At 44.3% G+C, this 26,296-nt stretch overlaps 1 protein-coding gene across 2 annotated transcripts in view; it reads left to right on the forward strand.

Annotated features, from left to right (window-relative positions):
* LOC115203560 (vacuolar protein sorting-associated protein 13C) overlaps positions 1-26,296 on the forward strand; it is a 248,732-nt gene that overhangs the window by 168,055 nt on the left and 54,381 nt on the right. For both annotated transcript variants that reach the window (XM_029768341.1, XM_029768340.1), the window contains exons 59-68: positions 2,170-2,467; positions 10,345-10,734; positions 12,353-12,457; positions 12,675-12,836; positions 13,264-13,389; positions 15,636-15,769; positions 16,616-16,745; positions 17,342-17,577; positions 17,963-18,110; positions 23,821-23,961. In XM_029768341.1, coding sequence (XP_029624201.1) covers positions 2,170-2,467; positions 10,345-10,734; positions 12,353-12,457; positions 12,675-12,836; positions 13,264-13,389; positions 15,636-15,769; positions 16,616-16,745; positions 17,342-17,577; positions 17,963-18,110; positions 23,821-23,961 — 1,870 coding nt within the window. The remainder of the gene's footprint in view (positions 1-2,169; positions 2,468-10,344; positions 10,735-12,352; positions 12,458-12,674; positions 12,837-13,263; positions 13,390-15,635; positions 15,770-16,615; positions 16,746-17,341; positions 17,578-17,962; positions 18,111-23,820; positions 23,962-26,296) is intronic.

Below are 26,296 nucleotides of genomic sequence, written 5' to 3' on the forward strand. Positions count from 1 at the left end.
ACTGTCCTCCTCAAACAGCACACGTGTATGACACCAGGGACTAGTACTTGTGTAGGCCAACGAGTGTTCTAGTAACTTCTCCTTGAATTGCCGTAATTGTATTTGCTAATTATCATCGTAGGGAAGCGAGATACACTTTTACCAAGTGTTTGCACGTGTGTGCCTGCACGTCGCAAATATACTCGGAAGGACAATTTTACATAATTATATTGGTTACTTATCGTATGAATGGACAGCTCTATTTCAACATGGCTGCTGAAAGGCCGGTGATCGCAGCGTACAGACAAAGGATACTATTTATGAGATGCTAATCATAAACAGGAAATTAAGAGGTTGATGTGTGATGAGCTGGGCAGCTTGGGAGATCCAGGTGTCCCCTTGCTCAGTCTCAGTATCCATTATCCGGCTCGAAGGACCACGTTCGAGAGAGTGGCACCATAAGTATTTTAGTACTTTAAACAAGTGCTTTAAACAAGTGCTTTAAACAAGTATTTTAGTACTTTAAACGAGTATTCTAGTACTTTAAACAAGTATTCTAGTACTTTAAACGAGTATTCTAGTGCTTTAAACAAGTATTCTAGTGCTTCAAACAAGTATTAACCCCCTACACCCACCGGTGTGTCAATATAAGTTACATAACAAAAGATGCCCCTTCAAAATCCGTCAGTTTAGCCTAGAGATGTTGTGTTTTTTTCATTGGGTGCGTCTCAATCCACTCCATTCACTAGTGTCGCGTTTCCTCATCTGGGGTGAAAGGTGGCAGAGCTAGAGCGCTGTTTTGTCAACTTATTTAGCATCCGAACGGTTTGACGTACAAACTATGACCATTTTATGGAAAGGGTAGACTCTCACGAACACAACGGGGTTCTCCGTTTTGCTCTATTGACTTACAAGTGTCAGGGGACTCGTCTGATGTCGCTACCGTCGATGTGCCAACTTCTTTGTTTGTAGCGTCAGAACCGTTTGTGATAAAAATTAGTTGAGTATCTGGAGCATTTGTGGGTTCGGTTACAGGCTCAAAATTTGCCAGAAACAAATAACTTTCTTCTGAAACTCGTCAGTCTATTCTTGTTCTGAGAAATGAAGGCTATTCCATGCGAGAAATTGCCAAGAAACTGAAGATCTTCCCTTCACAGAACAGCAGACTCAACGTCAACAGTGAATAGGCGACTCCGGGATGCAAAAGAAAAGCCGTATCTCAGACTGGCCAATAAAAAGTAAAGATTAAGTTGGGCAAAAGAACACAGACACTGGATAGAGGAACTCAGCCTAGAAGGCCAGCATCCCAGAGTTGCCTCTTCACTGTTGACGTTGATACTGGTGTTTTGCGGGTACTATTTAATGAAGCTGCCAGTTGAGGACTCTAGCAGGTCCACCATGGTTAGGTACTGAACAGGAAAAGACAACATGATATCAGTCTATAGACTCTAAACAGACGCCTCACACGTCCTCAACTGACAGCTTCATTAAATAGTCCCTCAAAACACCAGTCTCAACGTCAACAGTGAAGAGGTGACTGGGATGCTGGCCTTCTAGGCAGAGTTCCTCTGTCCAGTGTCTGTGCTCATTTGCCCATCTTTTATTTTATTGGCCAGTCTGAGATATGGCTTTTTCTTTGCAACTCTGCCTAGAAGGCCAGCATCCCGGAGTCGACTCTTCACTGTTGACGTTGAGACTGGTGTTTTGCGGATACTATTTAATGAAGCTGCCAGTTGAGGACTTGTGAGGTGTCTGTTTCTCAAAATAGACACTCTACTGTACTTGTCCTCTTGCTCAGTTGTGCACCGGGGCCTCCCACTCCTCTTTCTATTCTGTTTAGAGCCAGTTTGCTCTGTTCTGTGAAGGGAGTAGTACACAGCGTTGTACGAGATATCTAAAAAGGGTCCTAAAATTCTAAATCAAATAGCTAAATGATCCATAGTTTGAACCATCTTAAAACGATTATATACGTCAGCTTAGCAATTCCCAACCGCTTAGACTTACAGGGGTTAAACAAATATTCTACAACTTTAAACAAATGTTCTAGGACTTTTATACAGACTCCCCTGTCCTTACCTTGTTCCACACCTCCTCCCCTCTCTCTCTGATGCAGATGTCAGCTAGGGTTATGTTTAACTGGATTATTGTTAGTTATAAAACGTGGTCTCGTCGTCCTCTCTCCCACTATAGGTGTCAGCTCTTCCTCCAGCCAGCCGGGTGCCTAGAGGGCCAGTACGGCCCGTCGTCTACCTGTATCGCCTGGAAGGAGCAGGTCCACCTGAGCTCTGAGGTGCGGTCCCTTCTCCAGTGTCCGTCGGCAGACAGCAGCTTCCTGCCCCTCCAGGTGACCACCTTGGCCACACCAGATCACCTGACCTTCATTTCCTCCCAGCGAGAGGACGACTGGGACCCTGCCTACGTCATCCATCTCCACCCCGCTGTGACCCTCCGGAACCTGCTGCCTTACAGCATCAGATATCTACTGGAGGTAGTAACACTTAGATAACATAAAGACAGTCACTAGGCTAGGACATATCCCTCGACCTGTACCCTGCGTTACAGCATCAGATATCTACTGGAGGTAGTAACACTTAGATAACATGAAGACGGTCACTAGGCTAGGACCTAACCCTCGACCTGTACCCTGCCTTACAGCATCAGATATCTACTGGAGGTAGTAACACTTAGATAACATGAAGACAGTCACTAGGCTAGGACCTAACCCTCAACCTGTACCCTGCCTTACAGCATCAGATATCTACTGGAGGTAGTAACACTTAGATAACATGAAGACAGTCACTAGGCTAGGACCTAACCCTCGACCTGTACCCTGCCTTACAGCATCAGATATCTACTGGAGGTAGTAATACTTAGATAACATGAAGACAGTCACTAGGCTAGGACCTAACCCTCGACCTGTACCCTGCCTTACAGCATCAGATATCTACTGGAGGTAGTAACACTTAGATAACATGAAGACGGTCACTAGGCTAGGACCTAACCCTCGACCTGTACCCTGCGTTACAGCATCAGATATCTACTGGAGGTAGTAACACTTAGATAACATAAAGACAGTCACTAGGCTAGGACCTAACCCTCGACCTATACCCTGCCTTACAGCATCAGATATCTACTGGAGGTAGTAATACTTAGATAACATGAAGACGGTCACTAGGCTAGGACCTAACCCTCGACCTGTACCCTGCCTTACAGCATCAGATATCTACTGGAGGTAGTAACACTTAGATAACCTAAACATGAAGACAGTCACTAGGCTAGGACATATCCCTCGACCTGTACCTTGCGTTACAGCATCAGATATCTACAGGAGGTAGTAACACTTAGATAACCTAAACATGAAGACAGTCACTAGGCTAGGACATATCCCTCGACCTGTACCCTGCGTTACAGCATCAGATATCTACTGGAGGTAGTAACACTTAGATAACATAAAGACAGTCACTAGGCTAGGACATATCCCTCGACCTGTACCCTGCGTTACAGCATCATATATCTACTGGAGGTAGTAACATTTAGATAACATGAAGATGGTCACTAGGCTAGGACCTAACCCTCGACCTGTACCCTGCGTTACAGCATCAGATATCTACTGGAGGTAGTAACACTTAGATAACATGAAGACGGTCACTAGGCTAGGACCTAACCCTCGACCTGTACCCTGCCTTACAGCATCATATATCTACTGGAGGTAGTAACACTTAGATAACATGAAGACAGTCACTAGGCTAGGACCTAACCCTCGACCTATACCCTGCCTTACATCATCAGATATCTACTGGAGGTAGTAACACTTAGATAACATGAAGACGGTCACTAGGCTAGGACCTAACCCTCGACCTGTACCCTGCCTTACAGCATCAGATATCTACTGGAGGTAGTAATACTTAGATAACATGAAGACGGTCACTAGGCTAGGACCTAACCCTCGACCTGTACCCTGCCTTACAGCATCAGATATCTACTGGAGGTAGTAACACTTAGATAACATGAAGACGGTCACTAGGCTAGGACCTAACCCTCGACCTGTACCCTGCCTTACAGCATCAGATATCTACTGGAGGTAGTAACACTTAGATAACCTAAACATGAAGACAGTCACTAGGCTAGGACCTAACCCTCGACCTATACCCTGCCTTACAGCATCAGATATCTACTGGAGGTAGTAACACTTAGATAACATGAAGACAGTCACTAGGCTAGGACCTAACCCTCGACCTGTACCCTGCATTACAGCATCAGATATCTACTGGAGGTAGTAACACTTAGATAACATGAAGACGGTCACTAGGCTAGGACCTAACCCTCGACCTGTACCCTGCGTTACAGCATCAGATATCTACTGGAGGTAGTAACACTTAGATAACCTAAACATGAAGACAGTCACTAGGCTAGGACATATCCCTCGACCTGTACCCTGCGTTACAGCATCAGATATCTACAGGAGGTAGTAACACTTAGATAACCTAAACATGAAGACAGTCACTAGGCTAGGACATATCCCTCGACCTGTACCCTGCCTTACAGCATCAGATATCTACTGGAGGTAGTAATACTTAGATAACATGAAGACGGTCACTAGGCTAGGACATATCCCTCGACCTGTACCCTGCGTTACAGCATCAGATATCTACTGGAGGTAGTAACACTTAGATAACATGAAGACGGTCACTAGGCTAGGACCTAACCCTCGACCTGTACCCTGCGTTACAGCATCAGATATCTACTGGAGGTAGTAACACTTAGATAACATGAAGACGGTCACTAGGCTAGGACCTAACCCTCGACCTATACCCTGCGTTACAGCATCAGATATCTACTGGAGGTAGTAACACTTAGATAACATGAAGACGGTCACTAGGCTAGGACCTAACCCTCGACCTGTACCCTGCCTTACAGCATCAGATATCTACTGGAGGTAGTAACACTTAGATAACCTAAACATGAAGACAGTCACTAGGCTAGGACATATCCCTCGACCTGTACCCTGCGTTACAGCATCAGATATCTACTGGAGGTAGTAACACTTAGATAACATGAAGACGGTCACTAGGCTAGGACCTAACCCTCGACCTGTACCCTGCCTTACAGCATCAGATATCTACTGGAGGTAGTAACACTTAGATAACATGAAGACAGTCACTAGGCTAGGACCTAACCCTCAAACTGTACCCTGCCTTACAGCATCAGATATCTACTGGAGGTAGTAACACTTAGATAACATGAAGACAGTCACTAGGCTAGGACCTAACCCTCGACCTGTACCCTGCCTTACAGCATCAGATATCTACTGGAGGTAGTAATACTTAGATAACATGAAGACAGTCACTAGGCTAGGACCTAACCCTCGACCTGTACCCTGCCTTACAGCATCAGATATCTACTGGAGGTAGTAACACTTAGATAACATGAAGACGGTCACTAGGCTAGGACCTAACCCTCGACCTGTACCCTGCGTTACAGCATCAGATATCTACTGGAGGTAGTAACACTTAGATAACATAAAGACAGTCACTAGGCTAGGACCTAACCCTCGACCTATACCCTGCCTTACAGCATCAGATATCTACTGGAGGTAGTAATACTTAGATAACATGAAGACGGTCACTAGGCTAGGACCTAACCCTCGACCTGTACCCTGCCTTACAGCATCAGATATCTACTGGAGGTAGTAACACTTAGATAACCTAAACATGAAGACAGTCACTAGGCTAGGACATATCCCTCGACCTGTACCTTGCGTTACAGCATCAGATATCTACAGGAGGTAGTAACACTTAGATAACCTAAACATGAAGACAGTCACTAGGCTAGGACATATCCCTCGACCTGTACCCTGCGTTACAGCATCAGATATCTACTGGAGGTAGTAACACTTAGATAACATAAAGACAGTCACTAGGCTAGGACATATCCCTCGACCTGTACCCTGCCTTACAGCATCAGATATCAACTGGAGGTAGTAACACTTAGATAACATGAAGACGGTCACTAGGCTAGGACCTAACCCTCGACCTGTACCCTGCCTTACAGCATCAGATATCTACTGGAGGTAGTAACACTTAGATAACCTAAACATGAAGACAGTCACTAGGCTAGGACCTAACCCTCGACCTATACCCTGCCTTACAGCATCAGATATCTACTGGAGGTAGTAACACTTAGATAACATGAAGACAGTCACTAGGCTAGGACCTAACCCTCGACCTGTACCCTGCCTTACAGCCTCAGATATCTACTGGAGGTAGTAACACTTAGATAACATGAAGACGGTCACTAGGCTAGGACCTAACCCTCGACCTGTACCCTGCGTTACAGCATCAGATATCTACTGGAGGTAGTAACACTTAGATAACCTAAACATGAAGACAGTCACTAGGCTAGGACCTAACCCTCGACCTGTACCCTGCGTTACAGCATCAGATATCTACTGGAGGTAGTAACACTTAGATAACCTAAACATGAAGACAGTCACTAGGCTAGGACATATCCCTCGACCTGTACCCTGCGTTACAGCATCAGATATCTACAGGAGGTAGTAACACTTAGATAACCTAAACATGAAGACAGTCACTAGGCTAGGACATATCCCTCGACCTGTACCCTGCCTTACAGCATCAGATATCTACTGGAGGTAGTAACACTTAGATAACATGAAGACGGTCACTAGGCTAGGACCTAACCCTCGACCTGTACCCTGCCTTACAGCATCAGATATCTACTGGAGGTAGTAACACTTAGATAACCTAAACATGAAGACAGTCACTAGGCTAGGACATATCCCTCGACCTGTACCCTGCGTTACAGCATCAGATATCTACAGGACGTAGTAACACTTACATAACCTAAACATGAAGACAGTCACTAGGCTAGGACATATCCCTCGACCTGTACCCTGCGTTACAGCATCAGATATCTACTGGAGGTAGTAACACTTAGATAACATGAAGACGGTCACTAGGCTAGGACCTAACCCTCGACCTGTACCCTGCCTTACAGCATCAGATATCTACTGGAGGTAGTAACACTTAGATAACATAAAGACAGTCACTAGGCTAGGACATATCCCTCGACCTGTACCCTGCGTTACAGCATCAGATATCTACTGGAGGTAGTAACACTTAGATAACATGAAGACGGTCACTAGGCTAGGACCTAACCCTCGACCTGTACCCTGCCTTACAGCATCAGATATCTACTGGAGGTAGTAACACTTAGATAACATGAAGACAGTCACTAGGCTAGGACCTAACCCTCGACCTATACCCTGCCTTACATCATCAGATATCTACTGGAGGTAGTAATACTGAGATAACATGAAGACAGTCACTAGGCTAGGACATATCCCTCGACCTGTACCCTGCGTTACAGCATCATATATCTACTGGAGGTAGTAACACTTAGATAACATGAAGACGGTCACTAGGCTAGGACCTAACCCTCGACCTGTACCCTGCCTTACAGCATCAGATATCTACTGGAGGTAGTAATACTTAGATAACATGAAGACGGTCACTAGGCTAGGACCTAACCCTCGACCTGTACCCTGCCTTACAGCATCAGATATCTACTGGAGGTAGTAACACTTAGATAACATGAAGACGGTCACTAGGCTAGGACCTAACCCTCGACCTGTACCCTGCCTTACAGCATCAGATATCTACTGGAGGTAGTAACACTTAGATAACCTAAACATGAAGACAGTCACTAGGCTAGGACCTAACCCTCGACCTATACCCTGCCTTACAGCATCAGATATCTACTGGAGGTAGTAACACTTAGATAACATGAAGACAGTCACTAGGCTAGGACCTAACCCTCGACCTGTACCCTGCGTTACAGCATCAGATATCTACTGGAGGTAGTAACACTTAGATAACATGAAGACGGTCACTAGGCTAGGACCTAACCCTCGACCTGTACCCTGCGTTACAGCATCAGATATCTACTGGAGGTAGTAACACTTAGATAACATGAAGACGGTCACTAGGCTAGGACCTAACCCTCGACCTATACCCTGCGTTACAGCATCAGATATCTACTGGAGGTAGTAACACTTAGATAACATGAAGACGGTCACTAGGCTAGGACCTAACCCTCGACCTGTACCCTGCCTTACAGCATCAAATATCTACTGGAGGTAGTAACACTTAGATAACCTAAACATGAAGACAGTCACTAGGCTAGGACATATCCCTCGACCTGTACCCTGCGTTACAGCATCAGATATCTACTGGAGGTAGTAACACTTAGATAACATGAAGACGGTCACTAGGCTAGGACCTAACCCTCGACCTGTACCCTGCCTTACAGCATCAGATATCTACTGGAGGTAGTAACACTTAGATAACATGAAGACAGTCACTAGGCTAGGACCTAACCCTCAACCTGTACCCTGCCTTACAGCATCAGATATCTACTGGAGGTAGTAACACTTAGATAACATGAAGACAGTCACTAGGCTAGGACCTAACCCTCGACCTGTACCCTGCCTTACAGCATCAGATATCTACTGGAGGTAGTAATACTTAGATAACATGAAGACAGTCACTAGGCTAGGACCTAACCCTCGACCTGTACCCTGCCTTACAGCATCAGATATCTACTGGAGGTAGTAACACTTAGATAACATGAAGACGGTCACTAGGCTAGGACCTAACCCTCGACCTGTACCCTGCGTTACAGCATCAGATATCTACTGGAGGTAGTAACACTTAGATAACATAAAGACAGTCACTAGGCTAGGACCTAACCCTCGACCTATACCCTGCCTTACAGCATCAGATATCTACTGGAGGTAGTAATACTTAGATAACATGAAGACGGTCACTAGGCTAGGACCTAACCCTCGACCTGTACCCTGCCTTACAGCATCAGATATCTACTGGAGGTAGTAACACTTAGATAACCTAAACATGAAGACAGTCACTAGGCTAGGACATATCCCTCGACCTGTACCTTGCGTTACAGCATCAGATATCTACAGGAGGTAGTAACACTTAGATAACCTAAACATGAAGACAGTCACTAGGCTAGGACATATCCCTCGACCTGTACCCTGCGTTACAGCATCAGATATCTACTGGAGGTAGTAACACTTAGATAACATAAAGACAGTCACTAGGCTAGGACATATCCCTCGACCTGTACCCTGCCTTACAGCATCAGATATCAACTGGAGGTAGTAACACTTAGATAACATGAAGACGGTCACTAGGCTAGGACCTAACCCTCGACCTGTACCCTGCCTTACAGCATCAGATATCTACTGGAGGTAGTAACACTTAGATAACCTAAACATGAAGACAGTCACTAGGCTAGGACCTAACCCTCGACCTATACCCTGCCTTACAGCATCAGATATCTACTGGAGGTAGTAACACTTAGATAACATGAAGACAGTCACTAGGCTAGGACCTAACCCTCGACCTGTACCCTGCCTTACAGCATCAGATATCTACTGGAGGTAGTAACACTTAGATAACATGAAGACGGTCACTAGGCTAGGACCTAACCCTCGACCTGTACCCTGCGTTACAGCATCAGATATCTACTGGAGGTAGTAACACTTAGATAACCTAAACATGAAGACAGTCACTAGGCTAGGACCTAACCCTCGACCTGTACCCTGCGTTACAGCATCAGATATCTACTGGAGGTAGTAACACTTAGATAACCTAAACATGAAGACAGTCACTAGGCTAGGACATATCCCTCGACCTGTACCCTGCGTTACAGCATCAGATATCTACAGGAGGTAGTAACACTTAGATAACCTAAACATGAAGACAGTCACTAGGCTAGGACATATCCCTCGACCTGTACCCTGCCTTACAGCATCAGATATCTACTGGAGGTAGTAATACTTAGATAACATGAAGACGGTCACTAGGCTAGGACATATCCCTCGACCTGTACCCTGCGTTACAGCATCAGATATCTACTGGAGGTAGTAACACTTAGATAACATGAAGACAGTCACTAGGCTAGGACCTAACCCTCGACCTATACCCTGCCTTACAGCATCAGATATCTACTGGAGGTAGTAACACTTAGATAACATAAAGACGGTCACTAGGCTAGGACCTAACCCTCGACCTGTACCCTGCCTTACAGCATCAGATATCTACAGGGGGTAACTCTACACATTCCAGTGACTAAGGGAAGAAGGCACAGGTGGAGACTAAAAGATATAAGCACAAAATAACAATCAGCCAGCCGCTAGACTTTGATTTCATTATTTCCTGTTGTTATGCCTTGTTGAGATCCCTCTACAGTGCAAAGATACCTTCCTAACGGATACATTTACATTATAAAAATGATCTATCCATTAATCCATCTCTCCAGGGCTCAGCAGAGTTCTATGAGCTCCAGGAGGGCAGCACAGCAGACATCCTGAACGCCCGTATAGGAGGTGAGATCATGGAGATGGTCCTGGTTAAATACCAGGGTCGGAACTGGTCCGGCCGTATCCGTATCGCCCAGGACATGCAGGAGTTCTTCCCTGTGTGTTTCACCTGCGACTCGCCCGAGAAGTTGACCGTGGACCTGAGCGTGCACGTGACGCGGCTGCATGGACGTCTGACACTGGCGGTGTTTAGCCCGTACTGGATCGTCAATAAGACGTCCAGGGTTCTGCAGTACCGCGCGGAGGATGTCTCCGTCAAACATGCTTCGGACTTCAGGGACGTTATCCTCTTCTCCTTCAAGAAGAAGAACATCTTCAGCAAGAACAAGGTAGGAAAGCCTCTGACTGTTTTATTTTATTTAATCTTTATTTAACTAGAAAAGTCAGTTAAGAACAAATTCTTATTTACAATGATGGCCTACCAAAAGGCAAAAGGCCTCCAGCGGGGACGGGGGCCTGGGATTTAAATAAATAAATAAATACAAAATAAATATAGGACAAAAGACACATCACAACAAGAGAGACATCACAACACTACATAAAGAGAGACCTAAGACAACAACATAGCATGGCAGCAACATATGACAACACAGCATGGTAGCAACACAACATGGTAGCAGCACAAAACATGGTACAAACGTTATTGGCCACAGACAACAGCACAAAGGGCAAGAAGGTAGAGACAACAATACATCACACAAAGCAGCCACAACTGTCAGTAAGAGTGTCCATGATTGAGTCTTTGAATGAAGAGATTGAGATAAACTGTTCAGTTTGAGTGTTTGTTGCAGCTCGTTCCAGTCGCTAGCTGCAGCGAACTGAAAAGAGGAGCGACCCAGGGATGTGTGTGCTTTGGGGACCTTTAACAGAATGTGACTGGCAGAACGGGTGTTGTATGTGGAGGATGACGGCTGCAGTAGATATCTCAGATAGAGGGGAGTGAGGCCTAAGAGGGTTTTTATAAATAATCATCAACCAGGGGGTCTTGCGATGGGTTTACAGAGATGACCAGTTTACATAGGAGTATTGAGTGCAGTGATGTGTCCTATAAGGAGCATTGGTGGCAAATCTGATGGCCGAATGGTAAAGAACATCTAGCCGCTCGAGAGCACCCTTACCTGCCGATCTATAAATTATGTCTCCGTAATCTAGCACGGGGTAGGATGGTCATCTGAATCAGGGTTAGTTTGGCAGCTGGGGTGAAAGAGGAGTGATTACAATAGAGGAAACCAAGTCTAGATTTAACTTTAGCCTGCAGCTTTGATATGTGCTGAGAGAAGGACAGTGTGCCTTCTAGCCAGACTCCCATGTACGTGTATGAGGTGTCTACTTCAAGCTCTAAACCCTCAGAGGTTGGGATGGTGTCCTCAGGTCTCTGCTGTTTGTTTACTAGAGCACCCTCCATATAGCTTGGAAAAATAAAACCTTGGAAGCAGTAATCTCTCCGGTTAATTTTGGTCAAAATGAGGTTGTAGGTTTAGAGTTTTGATCTGGAGCGAAGGCCGTGCTGTGGAGTGTAGCATCCTGCATATGTACCTGCCCGAAAAATCCAACTTCATCTAACTCCAAATCTATCCTTTTGTAAAAAAAACAAAAAAAAAACATGTTGAACAATGTAAGAGTTCACGTTAAGCTGTGTCTCTCTCTCTCTCTGAGGGGAGCCTGTCTTTCAGTGTTTCAGTGTCTTAACAGAGTTTCTGAAACCTTTCCTGGCAGACCCCAAACTGCTCCCTGAATCTAATAAATCCCAGATCGATTAATTCGTAGTTGAAGCAGGTGTGTTAGTTCAAGGATTACGACACAATTGTGAAAATGTCTGGGATTCCTGGAGGAGAGGTGTGAGAAACACTCGTCTCTAACAGACAGCATCTTTTTAAAGTTGTTTTTTCTTCCTCTCTTAGATCAGCTGCTTCTCTCAGTAACGCTGGGTGTTTTGTCTTTCTACAGCTGCAGCTCTGTGTGTCCACCAGTTCCTGGTCTGATGGCTTCTCATTGGATACGGTGGGGAGTTATGGGTGTGTCAGATGCCCTGCCAACACCATGGATTATCTGGTGAGAAAATGACAACATACACAAAGAGTCACAACTCTGGAATGTACCTTTTTACTTAGCATATAATGTTTTATCCAAGTGACTTACAGTGAACACATTCAGTGACTCATGCAGGATTCAAACCCACAACTATGATGTTCTGTGTTTTAACCAACTGAGACAGTACAGCCTAGGTTGTGAGGACGTACAGTCTGACAGTACAAGTCATGTGTTGTAGGTTGGCGTCAGCATTCAGATGAGTAGTTTCAACCTGACCAAGATGGTGACCATGAGTCCGTTCTTCACGCTGGTCAACAAGTCTTCCTATGAGCTGGAGGTGGGAGAGGTGCAGACAGAGGGCAAGGTCAACGGGAAGTGGCACTACATCTCCTCTACAGAGGTGGGGACCGACTCTGTGTGTGTGTGTGTGTGTGTGTGTGTGTGTGTGTGTGTGTGTGTGTGTGTGGACGTAATCATGAACGTATGATGAGCGTGTTCCTCTGTCTGTGCATGATTGTGTCTGACTGACTGTTGTCTCCCCTCTGTCTGACTGTTGTCTCCCGTCTGACTGACTGTTGTCTTCCCTGTGTCCCTCTGTCTGACTGACTGTTGTCTTCCCTGTGTCCTTCTGTCTGACTGTTGTCTCCCCTCTGACTGACTGTTGTCTTCCCTGTGTCCCTCTGTCTGACTGACTGTTGTCTCCCGTCTGACTGACTGTTGTCTTCCCTGTGTCCCTCTGTCTGACTGACTGTTGTCTTCCCTGTGTCCCTCTGTCTGACTGACTGTTGTCTCCCCTCTGACTGACTGTTGTCTCCCTGTGTTTCCAGTGCCTCCCCCTCTGGCCAGAGTTGATCACAGGGAAGCTGTGTGTCAGGGTAGTGGGCTCCGACTCCAAGTCCAAGTCCTTCTTCTTCAACAAGCAGGACAACGGCACCCTGCTGGGAATGGACCAGGTTAGTGTCCCTGGAGATGCACCACATACCACTGACCTGATTTACCCTCCTTTAACAGGTTCATTCACTGACCTGATTTACCTTCCTGTTGGGGCTAGGGGGCAGTATTTGCACGGCCAGATAAAAAACGTACCCGATTTAAACTGGTTACTACTCTTGCCCAGAAACGAGAATATGAAGATAATTATTAGATTTGGATAAAAAACACCCTAAAGATTCTAAAACTGTTTGAATGGTGTCTGTGAGTATAACAGAACTCATATGGCAGGCCAAAACCTGAGAAGTTTCCATACAGGAAGTGCCCTGTCTGACAATTTGTTGTCCTTCTGTTGCATCTCTATCGAAAATACAGTATCTGTGCTGTAACGTGACACTTTCTAAGGCTCCCATTGGCTCTCTAAAGCCGGCAGAAAGTGGAATGGGGTGTCTGCTGTCTCTGGGCAAAGAACAGCAGCAGAGTTTGTGAGTGGTCAGCCTGGGGACAATGAGACTGAGATGCGCGTTCACGAGACTACTCAATTTTTTTCTTTCAGCCTTTGAATGAATACAACGTTGCTCGGTTGGAATATTATCGCTATTTTACGAGAAAAATAGCATAAAAATTGATTTTAAACAGCGTTTGACATGCTAAGTACGGTAATGGAATATTTGAAAAAAAATTGTCACGAAATACGCTCGCGCGTCACCCTTCGGATAGTGACCTGAACGCACGAACAAAACGGAGCTATTTGGATATAACTATGGATTATTTGGAACCAAAACAACATTTATTGTTGAAGTAGAAGTCCTGGGAGTGCATTTTGACGAAGAACAGCAAAGGTAATCCAATTTTTCTAATATTAATTCTGAGTTTAGTGAGCCACAAACTTGGTGGGTGTCAAAATAGCTAGCCGTGATGGCCGAGCTATGTACTCAGAATATTGCAAAATGTGCTTTCGCCGAAAAGCTATTTTAAAATCTGACACCGCGATTGCATAAAGGAGTTCTGTATCTAGAATTCTTAAAATAATTGTTATGTATTTTGTGAACGTTTATCATGAGTAATTTAGTAAATTCACCGGAAGTTTGCGGTGGGTATGCTAGTTCTGAACATCAAAGGCTAATGTAAAAAGCTGTTTTTTTATATAAATATGAACTTGATTGAACAAAACATGCATATATTGTATAACATAATGTCCTAGGAGTGTCATCTGATGAAGATCATCAAAGGTTAGTGCTGCATTTAGCTGTGGTATTGGTTTTTGTGACATATATGCTAGCATTGAAAATGGCTGTGTGATTATTTTTGGCAGGGTACTCTCCTGACATAATCTAATGTTTTGCTTTCGCTGTAAAGCCTTTTTGAAATCGGACAATGTGGTTAGATTAACGAGAGTCTTGTCTTTAAAATGGTGTAAAATAGTCATATGTTTGAGAAATTGAAGTTATAGCATTTTTGAGGTATTTGTATTTCGCGCCACACGATTCCACTGGCTGTTGACTAGGGTGGGACACAAGCGTCCCACCTAGCCCATAGACGTTAACAGGTTCATTCACTGACTACAGAACACATTCTCATTTACAAGTCATTACCTTTGTTGTCTGTCTGCAATGGCCTTGAAATATCAGATGCAACTTTCCAATGTTGTTCTTATAAACTGTGACCTCTCTTCCTGTCTGTAGTATGGAGAGGTTCTATTCAACTGTGACCTCTCTTCCTGTCTGTTGTAGTATGGAGGTGTTCTGTGAACTCTCTTCCTGTCTGTTGTAGTATGGATGTGTTCTATTCAACTGTGACCTCTCTTCCTGTCTGTTGTAGTATGGAGATGTTGTTCTTATCAACTGTGACCTCTCTTCCTGTCTGTTGTAGTATGGAGGTGTTGTTCTTATCAACTGTGACCTCTCTTCCTGTCTGTTGTAGTATGGAGGTGTTGTTTCTTATCAACTGTGACCTCTCTTCCCATCTGTTGTAGTATGGAGGTGTTCTATTCAACTGTGACCTCTCTTCCTGTCTGTTGTAGTATGGAGGTGTTCTATTCAACTGTGACCTCTCTTCCTGTCTGTTGTAGTATGGAGGTGTTCTATTCAACTGTGACCTCTTTTCCTGTCTGTTGTAGTATGGAGATGTTGTACTTATCAACTGTGACCTCTCTTCCTGTCTGTTGTAGTATGGAGGTGTTGTTCTTATCAACTGTGACCTCTCTTCCTGTCTGTTGTAGTATGGAGGTGTTATATTCAACTGTGACCTCTCTTCCCATCTGTTGTAGTATGGAGGTGTGATAGTCGACGTGAACATCTCAGACGTCTCTACTGTGATCAGCTTCACTGACTATTATGATGGAGCTGCTCCAGCTCTCATAGTCAACCACACACCCTGGGTTACCATCACCTACAGACAGAGGTTAGACTGAACCTAACCCTTAACCTTTAACCCTTAACCCTAACATAGTCAACCACACACCCTGGGTTACCATCACCTACAGACAGAGGTTAGACTGAACCTAACCCTTAACCTTTAACCCATAGCCCTAACCCTTAACCCATAGCCCTAACCCTTAACCCATAGCCCTAACCCTTAACCCATAGCCTTAACCCATAGCCCTAACCCTTAACCCATAGCCCTAACCCTTAACCCATAGCCCTAACTCTTAACCCATAGCCCTAACCCTTAACCCATAGCCCTAACCCATAGCCTTAACCCATAGCCCTAACCCTTAACCCATAGCCCTAACCCTTAACCCATAGCCCTAACCCTTAACCCATAGCCCTAACCCTTAACCCATAGCCCTAACCCTTAACCCATAGCCCTAACCCTTAACCCATAGCCCTAACCCTTAACCCATAGCCCTAACCCTTAACCCATAGCCCTAACCCTTAACCCATAGCCCTAACTCTTAACCCATAGCCCTAACTCTTAACCCTAACATAGTCAACCACACACCCTGGGTTACCATCACCTACAGACAGAGGTTAAACTGAACTTAACCCTTAACCCTAACCCATATCCCTAACCCATAGCCCTAACCCCTAACCCATAGCCCTAACCCATAGCCCTAACCCATAGCCCTAACCCATAGCCCTAACCCATAGCCCTAACCTTTAACCCTAACCCTTACAATACAGTATTTGAATTCCTGTTGTAACACAGGGCTGCTTTTTCCCCTCTGGCCATGACAAGTGGAGGACCCTGAGTTGTATTTAGTTGGACTCCTTCTTCTGCGTTTGACCTTGACTTCTTGATCCCCAGTGGTTCTACAGAGAGCAGAGCGCTGAATCCAGGAGAAGCCCAGAGGTTTGCCTGGGACAACCCTGCAGGGGTCCGCAAACTCAGCTGGAAGTGCCAGGAGCACAGCAGTGGAGAACTGGACCTGGTTAAGGTAACACACCCAGCCATGCCAACTGAGAGGAGCTAAGATAAAGAAATGGAAACGGATAGTACAGAACCAACTCTTTATCTGTCTCTCTGTCTGTATGACTCTCTGTCTGTATGTCTTTCTGTCTCTTTCTGTGTCTCTCTCTCTCTGTGTCTCTCTCTCTCTGTGTCTCTCTCTCGTCTGTCTCTGTCTGTCTCGTCTCTGTCTGTCTCGTCTGTCTGTCTCGTCTGTCTGTCTCGTCTGTCTCGTCTGTCTCTCTGTCTCGTCTGTCTCTCTGTCTCGTCTGTCTCTCTGTCTCGTCTGTCTCTCTGTCTCGTCTGTCTCTCTGTCTGTCTCTCTGTCTCGTCGGTCTGTCTCGTCGGTCTGTCTCGTCTGTCTGTCTCTGTCTGTCTGTCTGTCTTTCTCATCTGTCTCTCTGTCTTGAACTGCATTGTTGGTTAAGGGCTTGTAAGTAAGCATTTCACTGTAAGGTCTACGCTTGTTGTATTCGGCTCATGTGACATACGATTTGATTTGTCTCTCTGTGTCTCTGTTTCTCTCTCTCTCTCCTGTCTGCCTGCTTGTCTGTCTGTCTGTCTCCTTGTGTCCCCCCCATACAGGATGAGTGTGGTCAGTTTGCGTACGACGGTCTATCCCAGGTCCACTGGGTGTCCTTCCTGGATGGTCGCCAGCGCGTGCTGCTCTTCACCGAGGACGTTGCCGTGGTGACCAAGGCGCGGCAGGCGGAGGAGCTGGAGCAGTTCCAACAGGAAGTGAACGTGTCGCTGCAGAACCTTGGCCTGTCACTCATCAACAACGACAACCGCCAGGAGATCGCATATGTCGGCATCACCAGGTAAAGTACCACACACACACACACACACACACACACACACACACACACACACACACACACACACACACACTGTCAGTCAGACTCACACACACAGTCAGTCAGACTCACACACACACTCAGTCAGTCAGACTCACACACACAGTCAGTCAGTCAGACTCACACACAAATACACAGTCAGTCAGACACACAGTGTCAGTCAGTCAGACACACACAGTCAGATACAGTCAGTCAGACACACACAGTCAGTCAGTCAGATACAGTCAGTCAGTCAGACACACCCAACCATAGTCACAGACATACAGAGCCTTGTGTAAAAATTGGTCCCTCAGATGTTAATGAAGGTATTGTTCTGAACGGTGATGTTCCATATGCCTGTTGGTTTCAGTTCTGGTGTCGTGTGGGAGATGAGGCCTAAGAACCGCTGGAAGTCTTTCAACCAGAGGAACATCAGGCTGTTGGAGAAGGCCTACCAGAAACACCTGGCTGGGGGCACACCTGAGCCCGGCTGGGTCAAACTGGAGACCAACTTAGAGGTATAACCATCACACTGTGACTGAGAGTTGGTTCGAAGGAGGCTACGCTGATTGGCAGCCGGGAGAAGGGATTTGGAATTGTAATTAATTATTCAGCCCAAGGGCACAACGGCCGCAAGGCATCCATTTTGTTTTAGAGGGCATTACGGCCACACAAGGGGGGGCATCGACTGAACGTTTGAGTTCTGGGTGAGACCAGTTTATCACACTGATCTGGATTTAGCAGAACCAGACAGTTTGTTAACATGGGTTAGGTCCCAAAATATATAGGACTATTCTAGACTGGAGATGTCTAGAACCCAAACCATCTGGTCTGTTTTATTGGAGATGTCTAGAACCCAAACCATCTGATCTGTTTTATTGGAGATGTCTAGAATCCAAACCATCTGATCTGTTTTATTAGAGATGTCGAGAACCCAAACCATCTGATCTGCTTTATTGGAGATGTCTAGAACCCAAACCATCTGATCTGCTTTATTGGAGATGTCTAGAATCCAAACCATCTGATCTGCTTTATTGGAGATGTCTAGAACCCAAACCATCTGATCTGTTTTATTAGAGATGTCTAGAACCCAAACCATCTGATCGGTTTTATTAGAGATGTCTAGAACCCAAACCATCTGATCTGTTTTATTAGAGATGTCTAGAACCCAAACCATCTGATCTGTTTTATTAGAAATGTCTAGAACCCAAACCATCTGATCTGTTTTATTGGAGATGTCTAGAATCCAAACCATCTGATCTGTTTTATTAGAGATGTCTAGAACCCAAACCATCTGATCTCTTTTATTAGAGATGTCTAGAACCCAAACCATCTGATCTGTTTTATTGGCGATGTCTAGAACCCAAACCATCTGATCTGTTTTATTGGAGATGTCTAGAACCCAAACCATCTGATCTGTTTTATTGGAGATGTCTAGAACCCAAACCATCTGATCTGTTTTATTGGAGATGTCTAGAACCCAAACCATCTGATCTGTTTTATTGGAGATGTCTAGAACCCAAACCATCTGATCTGTTTTATTGCAGATGTCTAGAATCCAAACCATCTGATCTGTTTTATTGGAGATGTCTAGAACCCAAACCATCTGATCTGTTTTATTGCAGATGTCTAGAACCCAAACCATCTGATCTGTTTTATTGCAGATGTCTAGAACCCAAACCATCTGATCTGTTTTATTAGAGATGTCTAGGACCCAAACCATCTGATCTGTTTTATTGGAGATGTTTAGAACCCAAACCATCTGATCTGTTTTATTGCAGATGTCTAGAACCCAAACCATCTGATCTGTTTTATTGGAGATGTCTAGAACCCAAACCATCTGATCTGTTTTATTAGAAATGTCTAGAACCCAAACCATCTGATCTGTTTTATTGGAGATGTTTAGAACCCAAACCATCTGATCTGTTTTATTGGAGATGTCTAGAACCCAAACCATCTGATCTGTTTTATTGCAGATGTCTAGAACCCAAACCATCTGATCTGTTTTATTGCAGATGTCTAGAATCCAAACCATCTGATCTGTTTTATTAGAGATGTCTAGAACCCAAACCATCTGATCTGTTTTATTGGAGATGTTTAGAACCCAAACCATCTGATCTGTTTTATTGCAGATGTCTAGAACCCAAACCATCTGATCTGCTTTATTGGAGATGTCTAGAACCCAAACCATCTGATCTGCTTTATTGGAGATGTCTAGAACCCAAACCATCTGATCGGTTTTATTAGAGATGTCTAGAACCCAAACCATCTGATCGGTTTTATTAGAGATGTCTAGAACCCAAACCATCTGATCTGTTTTATTGGAGATGTCTAGAACCCAAACCATCTGATCTGTTTTATTGGAGATGTCTAGAATCCAAACCATCTGATCTGTTTTATTGGAGATGTCTAGAATCCAAACCATCTGATCTGTTTTATTAGAGATGTCTAGGACCCAAACCATCTGATCTGCTTTATTGGAGATGTCTAGAACCCAAACCATCTGATCTGTTTTATTGGCGATGTCTAGAACCCAAACCATCTGATCTGTTTTATTAGAGATGTCTAGAACCCAAACCATCTGATCTGTTTTATTAGAGATGTCTAGAACCCAAACCATCTGATCTGTTTTATTGGAGATGTCTAGAACCCAAACCATATGATCTGTTTTATTGGAGATGTCTAGAACCCAAACCATCTGATCTGTTTTATTGGAGATGTTTAGAACACAAACCATCTGATCTGTTTTATTGGAGATGTCTAGAACCCAAACCATCTGTTTTATTGCAGATGTCTAGAACCCAAACCATCTGATCTGTTTTATTGCAGATGTCTAGAATCCAAACCATCTGATCTGTTTTATTGGAGATGTCTAGAACCCAAACCATCTGATCTGTTTTATTGGAGATGTCTAGAACCCAAACCATCTGATCTGTTTTATTGGAGATGTCTAGAACCCAAACCATCTGATCTGTTTTATTAGAGATGTCTAGGACCCAAACCATCTGATCTGTTTTATTGGAGATGTTTAGAACCCAAACCATCTGATCTGTTTCATTGGAGATGTCTAGAACCCAAACCATCTGATCTGTTTTATTGCAGATGTCTAGAACCCAAACCATCTGATCTGTTTTATTGCAGATGTCTAGAATCCAAACCATCTGATCTGTTTTATTAGACATGTCTAGAACCCAAACCATCTGATCTGTTTTATTAGAGATGTCTAGAACCCAAACCATCTGATCTGTTTTATTGGAGATGTTTAGAACCCAAACCATCTGATCTGTTTTATTGGAGATGTCTAGAACCCAAACCATCTGATCTGTTTTATTGCAGATGTCTAGAACCCAAACCATCTGATCTGCTTTATTGGAGATGTCTAGAACCCAAACCATCTGATCGGTTTTATTAGAGATGTCTAGAACCCAAACCATCTGATCGGTTTTATTAGAGATGTCTAGAACCCAAACCATCTGATCGGTTTTATTAGAGATGTCTAGAACCCAAACCATCTGATCGGTTTTATTAGAGATGTCTAGAACCCAAACCATCTGATCGGTTTTATTGGAGATGTCTAGAATCCAAACCATCTGATCTGTTTTATTGGAGATGTCTAGAATCCAAACCATCTGATCTGTTTTATTAGAGATGTCTAGAACCCAAACCATCTGATCTGTTTTATTAGAGATGTCTAGAACCCAAACTATCTGATCTGTTTTATTGGAGATGTCTAGAACCCAAACCATCTGATCTCTTTTATTAGAGATGTCTAGGACCCAAACCATCTGATCTGTTTTATTGGAGATGTTTAGAACCCAAACCATCTGATCTGTTTTATTGCAGATGTCTAGAACCCAAACCATCTGATCTGTTTTATTGCAGATGTCTAGAACCCAAACCATCTGATCTGCTTTATTGGAGATGTCTAGAACCCAAACCATCTGATCGGTTTTATTGGAGATGTCTAGAACCCAAACCATCTGATCGGTTTTATTGGAGATGTCTAGAACCCAAACCATGTGATCGGTTTTATTAGAGATGTCTAGAACCCAAACCATCTGATCTGCTTTATTGGAGATGTCTAGAACCCAAACCATCTGATCTGCTTTATTGGAGATGTCTAGAACCCAAACCATCTGATCTGTTTTATTGGCGATGTCTAGAACCCAAACCATCTGATCGGTTTTATTGGAGATGTCTAGAACCCAAACCATCTGATCGGTTTTATTAGAGATGTCTAGAACCCAAACCATCTGATCGGTTTTATTAGAGATGTCTAGAACCCAAACCATCTGATCGGTTTTATTAGAGATGTCTAGAACCCAAACCATCTATCAGAATAAAGCAGGTTTACCCCAGGGGTACGCGCAATGCCGTCGGGGTACGCCAAATAAAAATGTGATTCACATTGTTTTTTTAAATTCTAATTATTATATTTATTATAATTATAAAAATTATCCATTTATATTTTCCAACGGGGCTATACATTTGGGCGAGGTTTTTTTCTTGCTCGAGTCGCCTCGTTTCACTGCCAAAAATAAATGTAAACTCCTCTAGTGTTCAGCGAAATAACAACACGATGTCAAATTCAGGTAGCCTAGTCAAATAATTAACATTAATCACATTCACCGTTACTCTCTCGCAGGAATTCCACTAACTGTCCGTATGTTGCCAAACGTAACATGTTGGTATGTGTACTGATGGCGCAAAAGCCATGACAGGGAGACATAGTGGAGTGGTACCGTGCGGGCAAGCAGTTGCTCCCGACGCCACTTGGGTCCACTGCAGCATCCACCGAGAGGCTCTTGCTGCCAAGGCAATGCCTGACAGCTTGAAGGACGTTTTGGACACAACAGTGAAAATGGTTAACTTTGTTAACGCAAAAGGCCCCTGAACTGTCGTGTATTTTCTGGACTATGCAGTGATATGGGCAGCGACCATGTAACGCTTTTACAAGGAGAAAATTATTGCATTTTTTTATTTTTATTGAGAGACGAGCTTGAAGTTTTATTTACTGACCATAATTTTCACTTGTCTGACCGCTTGCTTGATGACGAGTTTCTCACACGACTGGCCAGTCTGGGTGATGTTTTTTCTCGTCTGAATGATCTGAATCTAGGATTACAGGGACTCTCCACAACTATATTCAATGTGCGGGACAAAAATTGAGGCTATGATTAAGAAGTTGGCGCTCTTCTCTGTCTTCATTAACAAGGACAACACACAGGTCTTTCCATCATTGTTAGATTGTTTTGTGTGCAAATGAACTCAAGCTTACGGACAATGTCAAATGTGATTTATCGAAGCACCTGAGTGAGCTGGGTGCGCAATTACGCAGGTACTTTCCCAAAACGGATGACACAAACAACTGGATTCGTTAACCCTTTCATGCCCTGCTTCCAGTCCACTTACCGATATCTGAACAAGAGAGCCTCATCGAAATTGCAACAAGCGTTGAATTTAATCAGAAGCCACTACCAGATTTCTGGATTGGGCTGCGCTCAGAGTATCCTGCCTTGGCAAATCGTGCTTTTAAGACACTGATGCCCTTTGCAACCACGTACCTATGTGAGAGTGGATTCTCAGCCCTCACTAGCATGAAAACTAAATACAGGCACAGACTGTGTGTGGGAAATTATTTAAGACTGAGACTCTCTCCATTACAACCCAACATTGCAGAGTTATGTGCGTTCTTTCAAGCACACCCTTCTCATTAACCTGTGGTGAGTTATTCACCATTTTCGATGAACAAATACGTATATGTAAAGATGGCTAAATAAATAACAAAATTATTGATTATTATTTGTGCCCCGGTCCTATAAGAGCTCTTTGTCACTTCCCACGAGCCGGGTTGTGACAAAAACTCACACTCATTCTAATGTTTAATAAATGTATGGTATAGTGTGTGTGTGTGGCAGGCTTACAATGATTGCAAAAAAAACTAAATTTGAGAGTGCACTGACCCTGGTACTAGAGGGGGTACAGCTGGAGTGCACTGACCCTGGTACTAGAGGGGGTACAGCTGGAGGTTGAATGTTTGAAGGGATTCGGGACTAAAAAAGTTTGGGATCCACTGGAATAGAGGAAACAGACACGGAGTAGGGGAAACGGACACGGAGTAGGGGAAACGGACACGGAGTAGGGGACGCGGACACGGAGTAGGGGACGCGGACACGGAGTAGGGGACGCGGATATGGATGTGAATATTTACCTTCTTTACCCATGCAGGTGAACTTCGGGAAGGTTCCCATGGTTATGCGTCAACCCTTTTCCAGTACTATCAGGAGGAACTTCCTGTCCGGGATTCAGGTGGAGTTTAAACAGTCGCCTCATCAGAGAAGTCTCCGGGCCCAGCTACACTGGCTACAGGTAACACCCTAACCCCTACATATACTACACACTAACCCCTAACCCCTACACCCTAACCCCTACACCCTAACCCCTACACCCTAACCCCTACACACTAACCCCCGCACCTACACACTAACCCCCGCACCTACACACTAACCCCTACACCTACACCCTAACCCCTACATATACTACACACTAACCCCTAAACCTAAACACTAACCCCTAAACCTACACACTAACCCCTAAACCTACACCTTAACCCCTAAACCTACACCCTAACCCCTAAACCTACACCGTAACCCCTAAACCTACACCCTAACCCCTACATATACTACACACTAACCCCTAAACCTACACCCTAACCCCTACACCCTAACCCCTACACCTACACACTAACCCCTACACCTACACCCTAACCCCTACATATACTACACACTAACCCCTACACCTACACACTAACCCCTACACCTACACACTAACCCCTACACCTACACACTAACCCCTACACCTACACCCTAACCCCTACATATACTACACACTAACCCCTACATATACTACACACTAACCCCTACATATACTACACACTAACCCCTACATATACTACACACTAACCCCTACATATACTACACACTAACCCCTACATATACTACACACCAACCCCTACACCTACACACTAACCCCTACATATACTACACACTAAACCCTAAACCTACACACTAACCCCTACATATACTACACACTAACCCCTACATATACTACACACTAACCCCTACATATACTACACACTAACCCCTAAACCTACACACTAACCCCTAAACCTACACCCTAACCCCTACATATACTACACACTAACCCCTAAACCTACACACTAACCCCTACATATACTACACACTAACCCCTAAACCTACACACTAACCCCTGCACCTACACACTAACCCCTACACCTACACACTAACCCCTACACCTACACACTAACCCCTACACCTACACACTAACCCCTACACCTACACCCTAACCCCTACATATACTACACACTAACCCCTACATATACTACACACTAACCCCTACATATACTACACACTAACCCCTACATATACTACACACTAACCCCTACATATACTACACACCAACCCCTACACTACACACAACTAACCCCTAACAGATATACTACACACTAAACCCCTAAACCTACACACTAACCCCTACATATACTACACACTAACCCTACATATACTACACACTAACCCCTACAACCTACACACTAACCCCTACATATACTACACACTAACCCCTAAATCTACACACTAACCCCTAAAACCTACACACTAACCCCTAAACCTACACCCTAACCCCTACATATACTACACACTAACCCCTCATATACTACACACTAACCCCTACATATACTACACACTAACCCCTACATATACTACACACTAACCCCCTACATATACTACACACTAACCCCTAAACCTACACACTAACCCCTAAAACCTACACCCTAACCCCTACATATACTACACACTAACCCCTAAACCTACACACTAACCCCTACATATACTACACACTAACCCCTAAACCTACACACTAACCCCTGCACCTACACACTAACCCCTAAACCTACACACTAACCCCTACATATACTACACACTAACCCCCTACATATACTACACACTAACCCCTACATATACTACACACTAACCCCTAAACCTACACACTAACCCCTAAACTTACATACTAACCCCTAAACCTACACACTAACCCCTAAACCTACACACTAACCCCTACACCTACACACTAACCCCTACACACTAACCCCTACACCTACACACTAACCCCTACATATACTACACACTAACCCCTACATATACTACACACTAACCCCTACACCTACACCCTAACCCCTACATATACTACACACTAACCCCTACACCTACACACTAACCCCTACATATACTACACACTAACCCCTAAACCTGCACACTAACCCCTACACCTACACACTAACCCCTACACCTACACACTAACCCCTACATATACTACACACTAACCCCTACACCTACACACTAACCCCTACATATACTACACACTAACCCCTGCATATTAAACCCTTGTCTTTACGGTGTGTGTATTTGTAGTGATATTAAACCCTTGTCTTTACGGTGTGTGTATCTGTAGTGATATTAAACCCTTGTCTTTACGGTGTGTGTATCTGTAGTGATATTAAACCCTTGTCTTTACGGTGTGTGTATCTGTAGTGATATTAAACCCTTGTCTTTACGGTGTGTGTATCTGTAGTGATATTAAACCCTTGTCTTTACGGTGTGTGTATCTGTAGTGATATTAAACCCTT

Source organism: Salmo trutta, chromosome 12, assembly GCF_901001165.1.
Source record: "Salmo trutta chromosome 12, fSalTru1.1, whole genome shotgun sequence".
Taxonomy (NCBI): Eukaryota; Metazoa; Chordata; class Actinopteri; order Salmoniformes; family Salmonidae; genus Salmo; species Salmo trutta.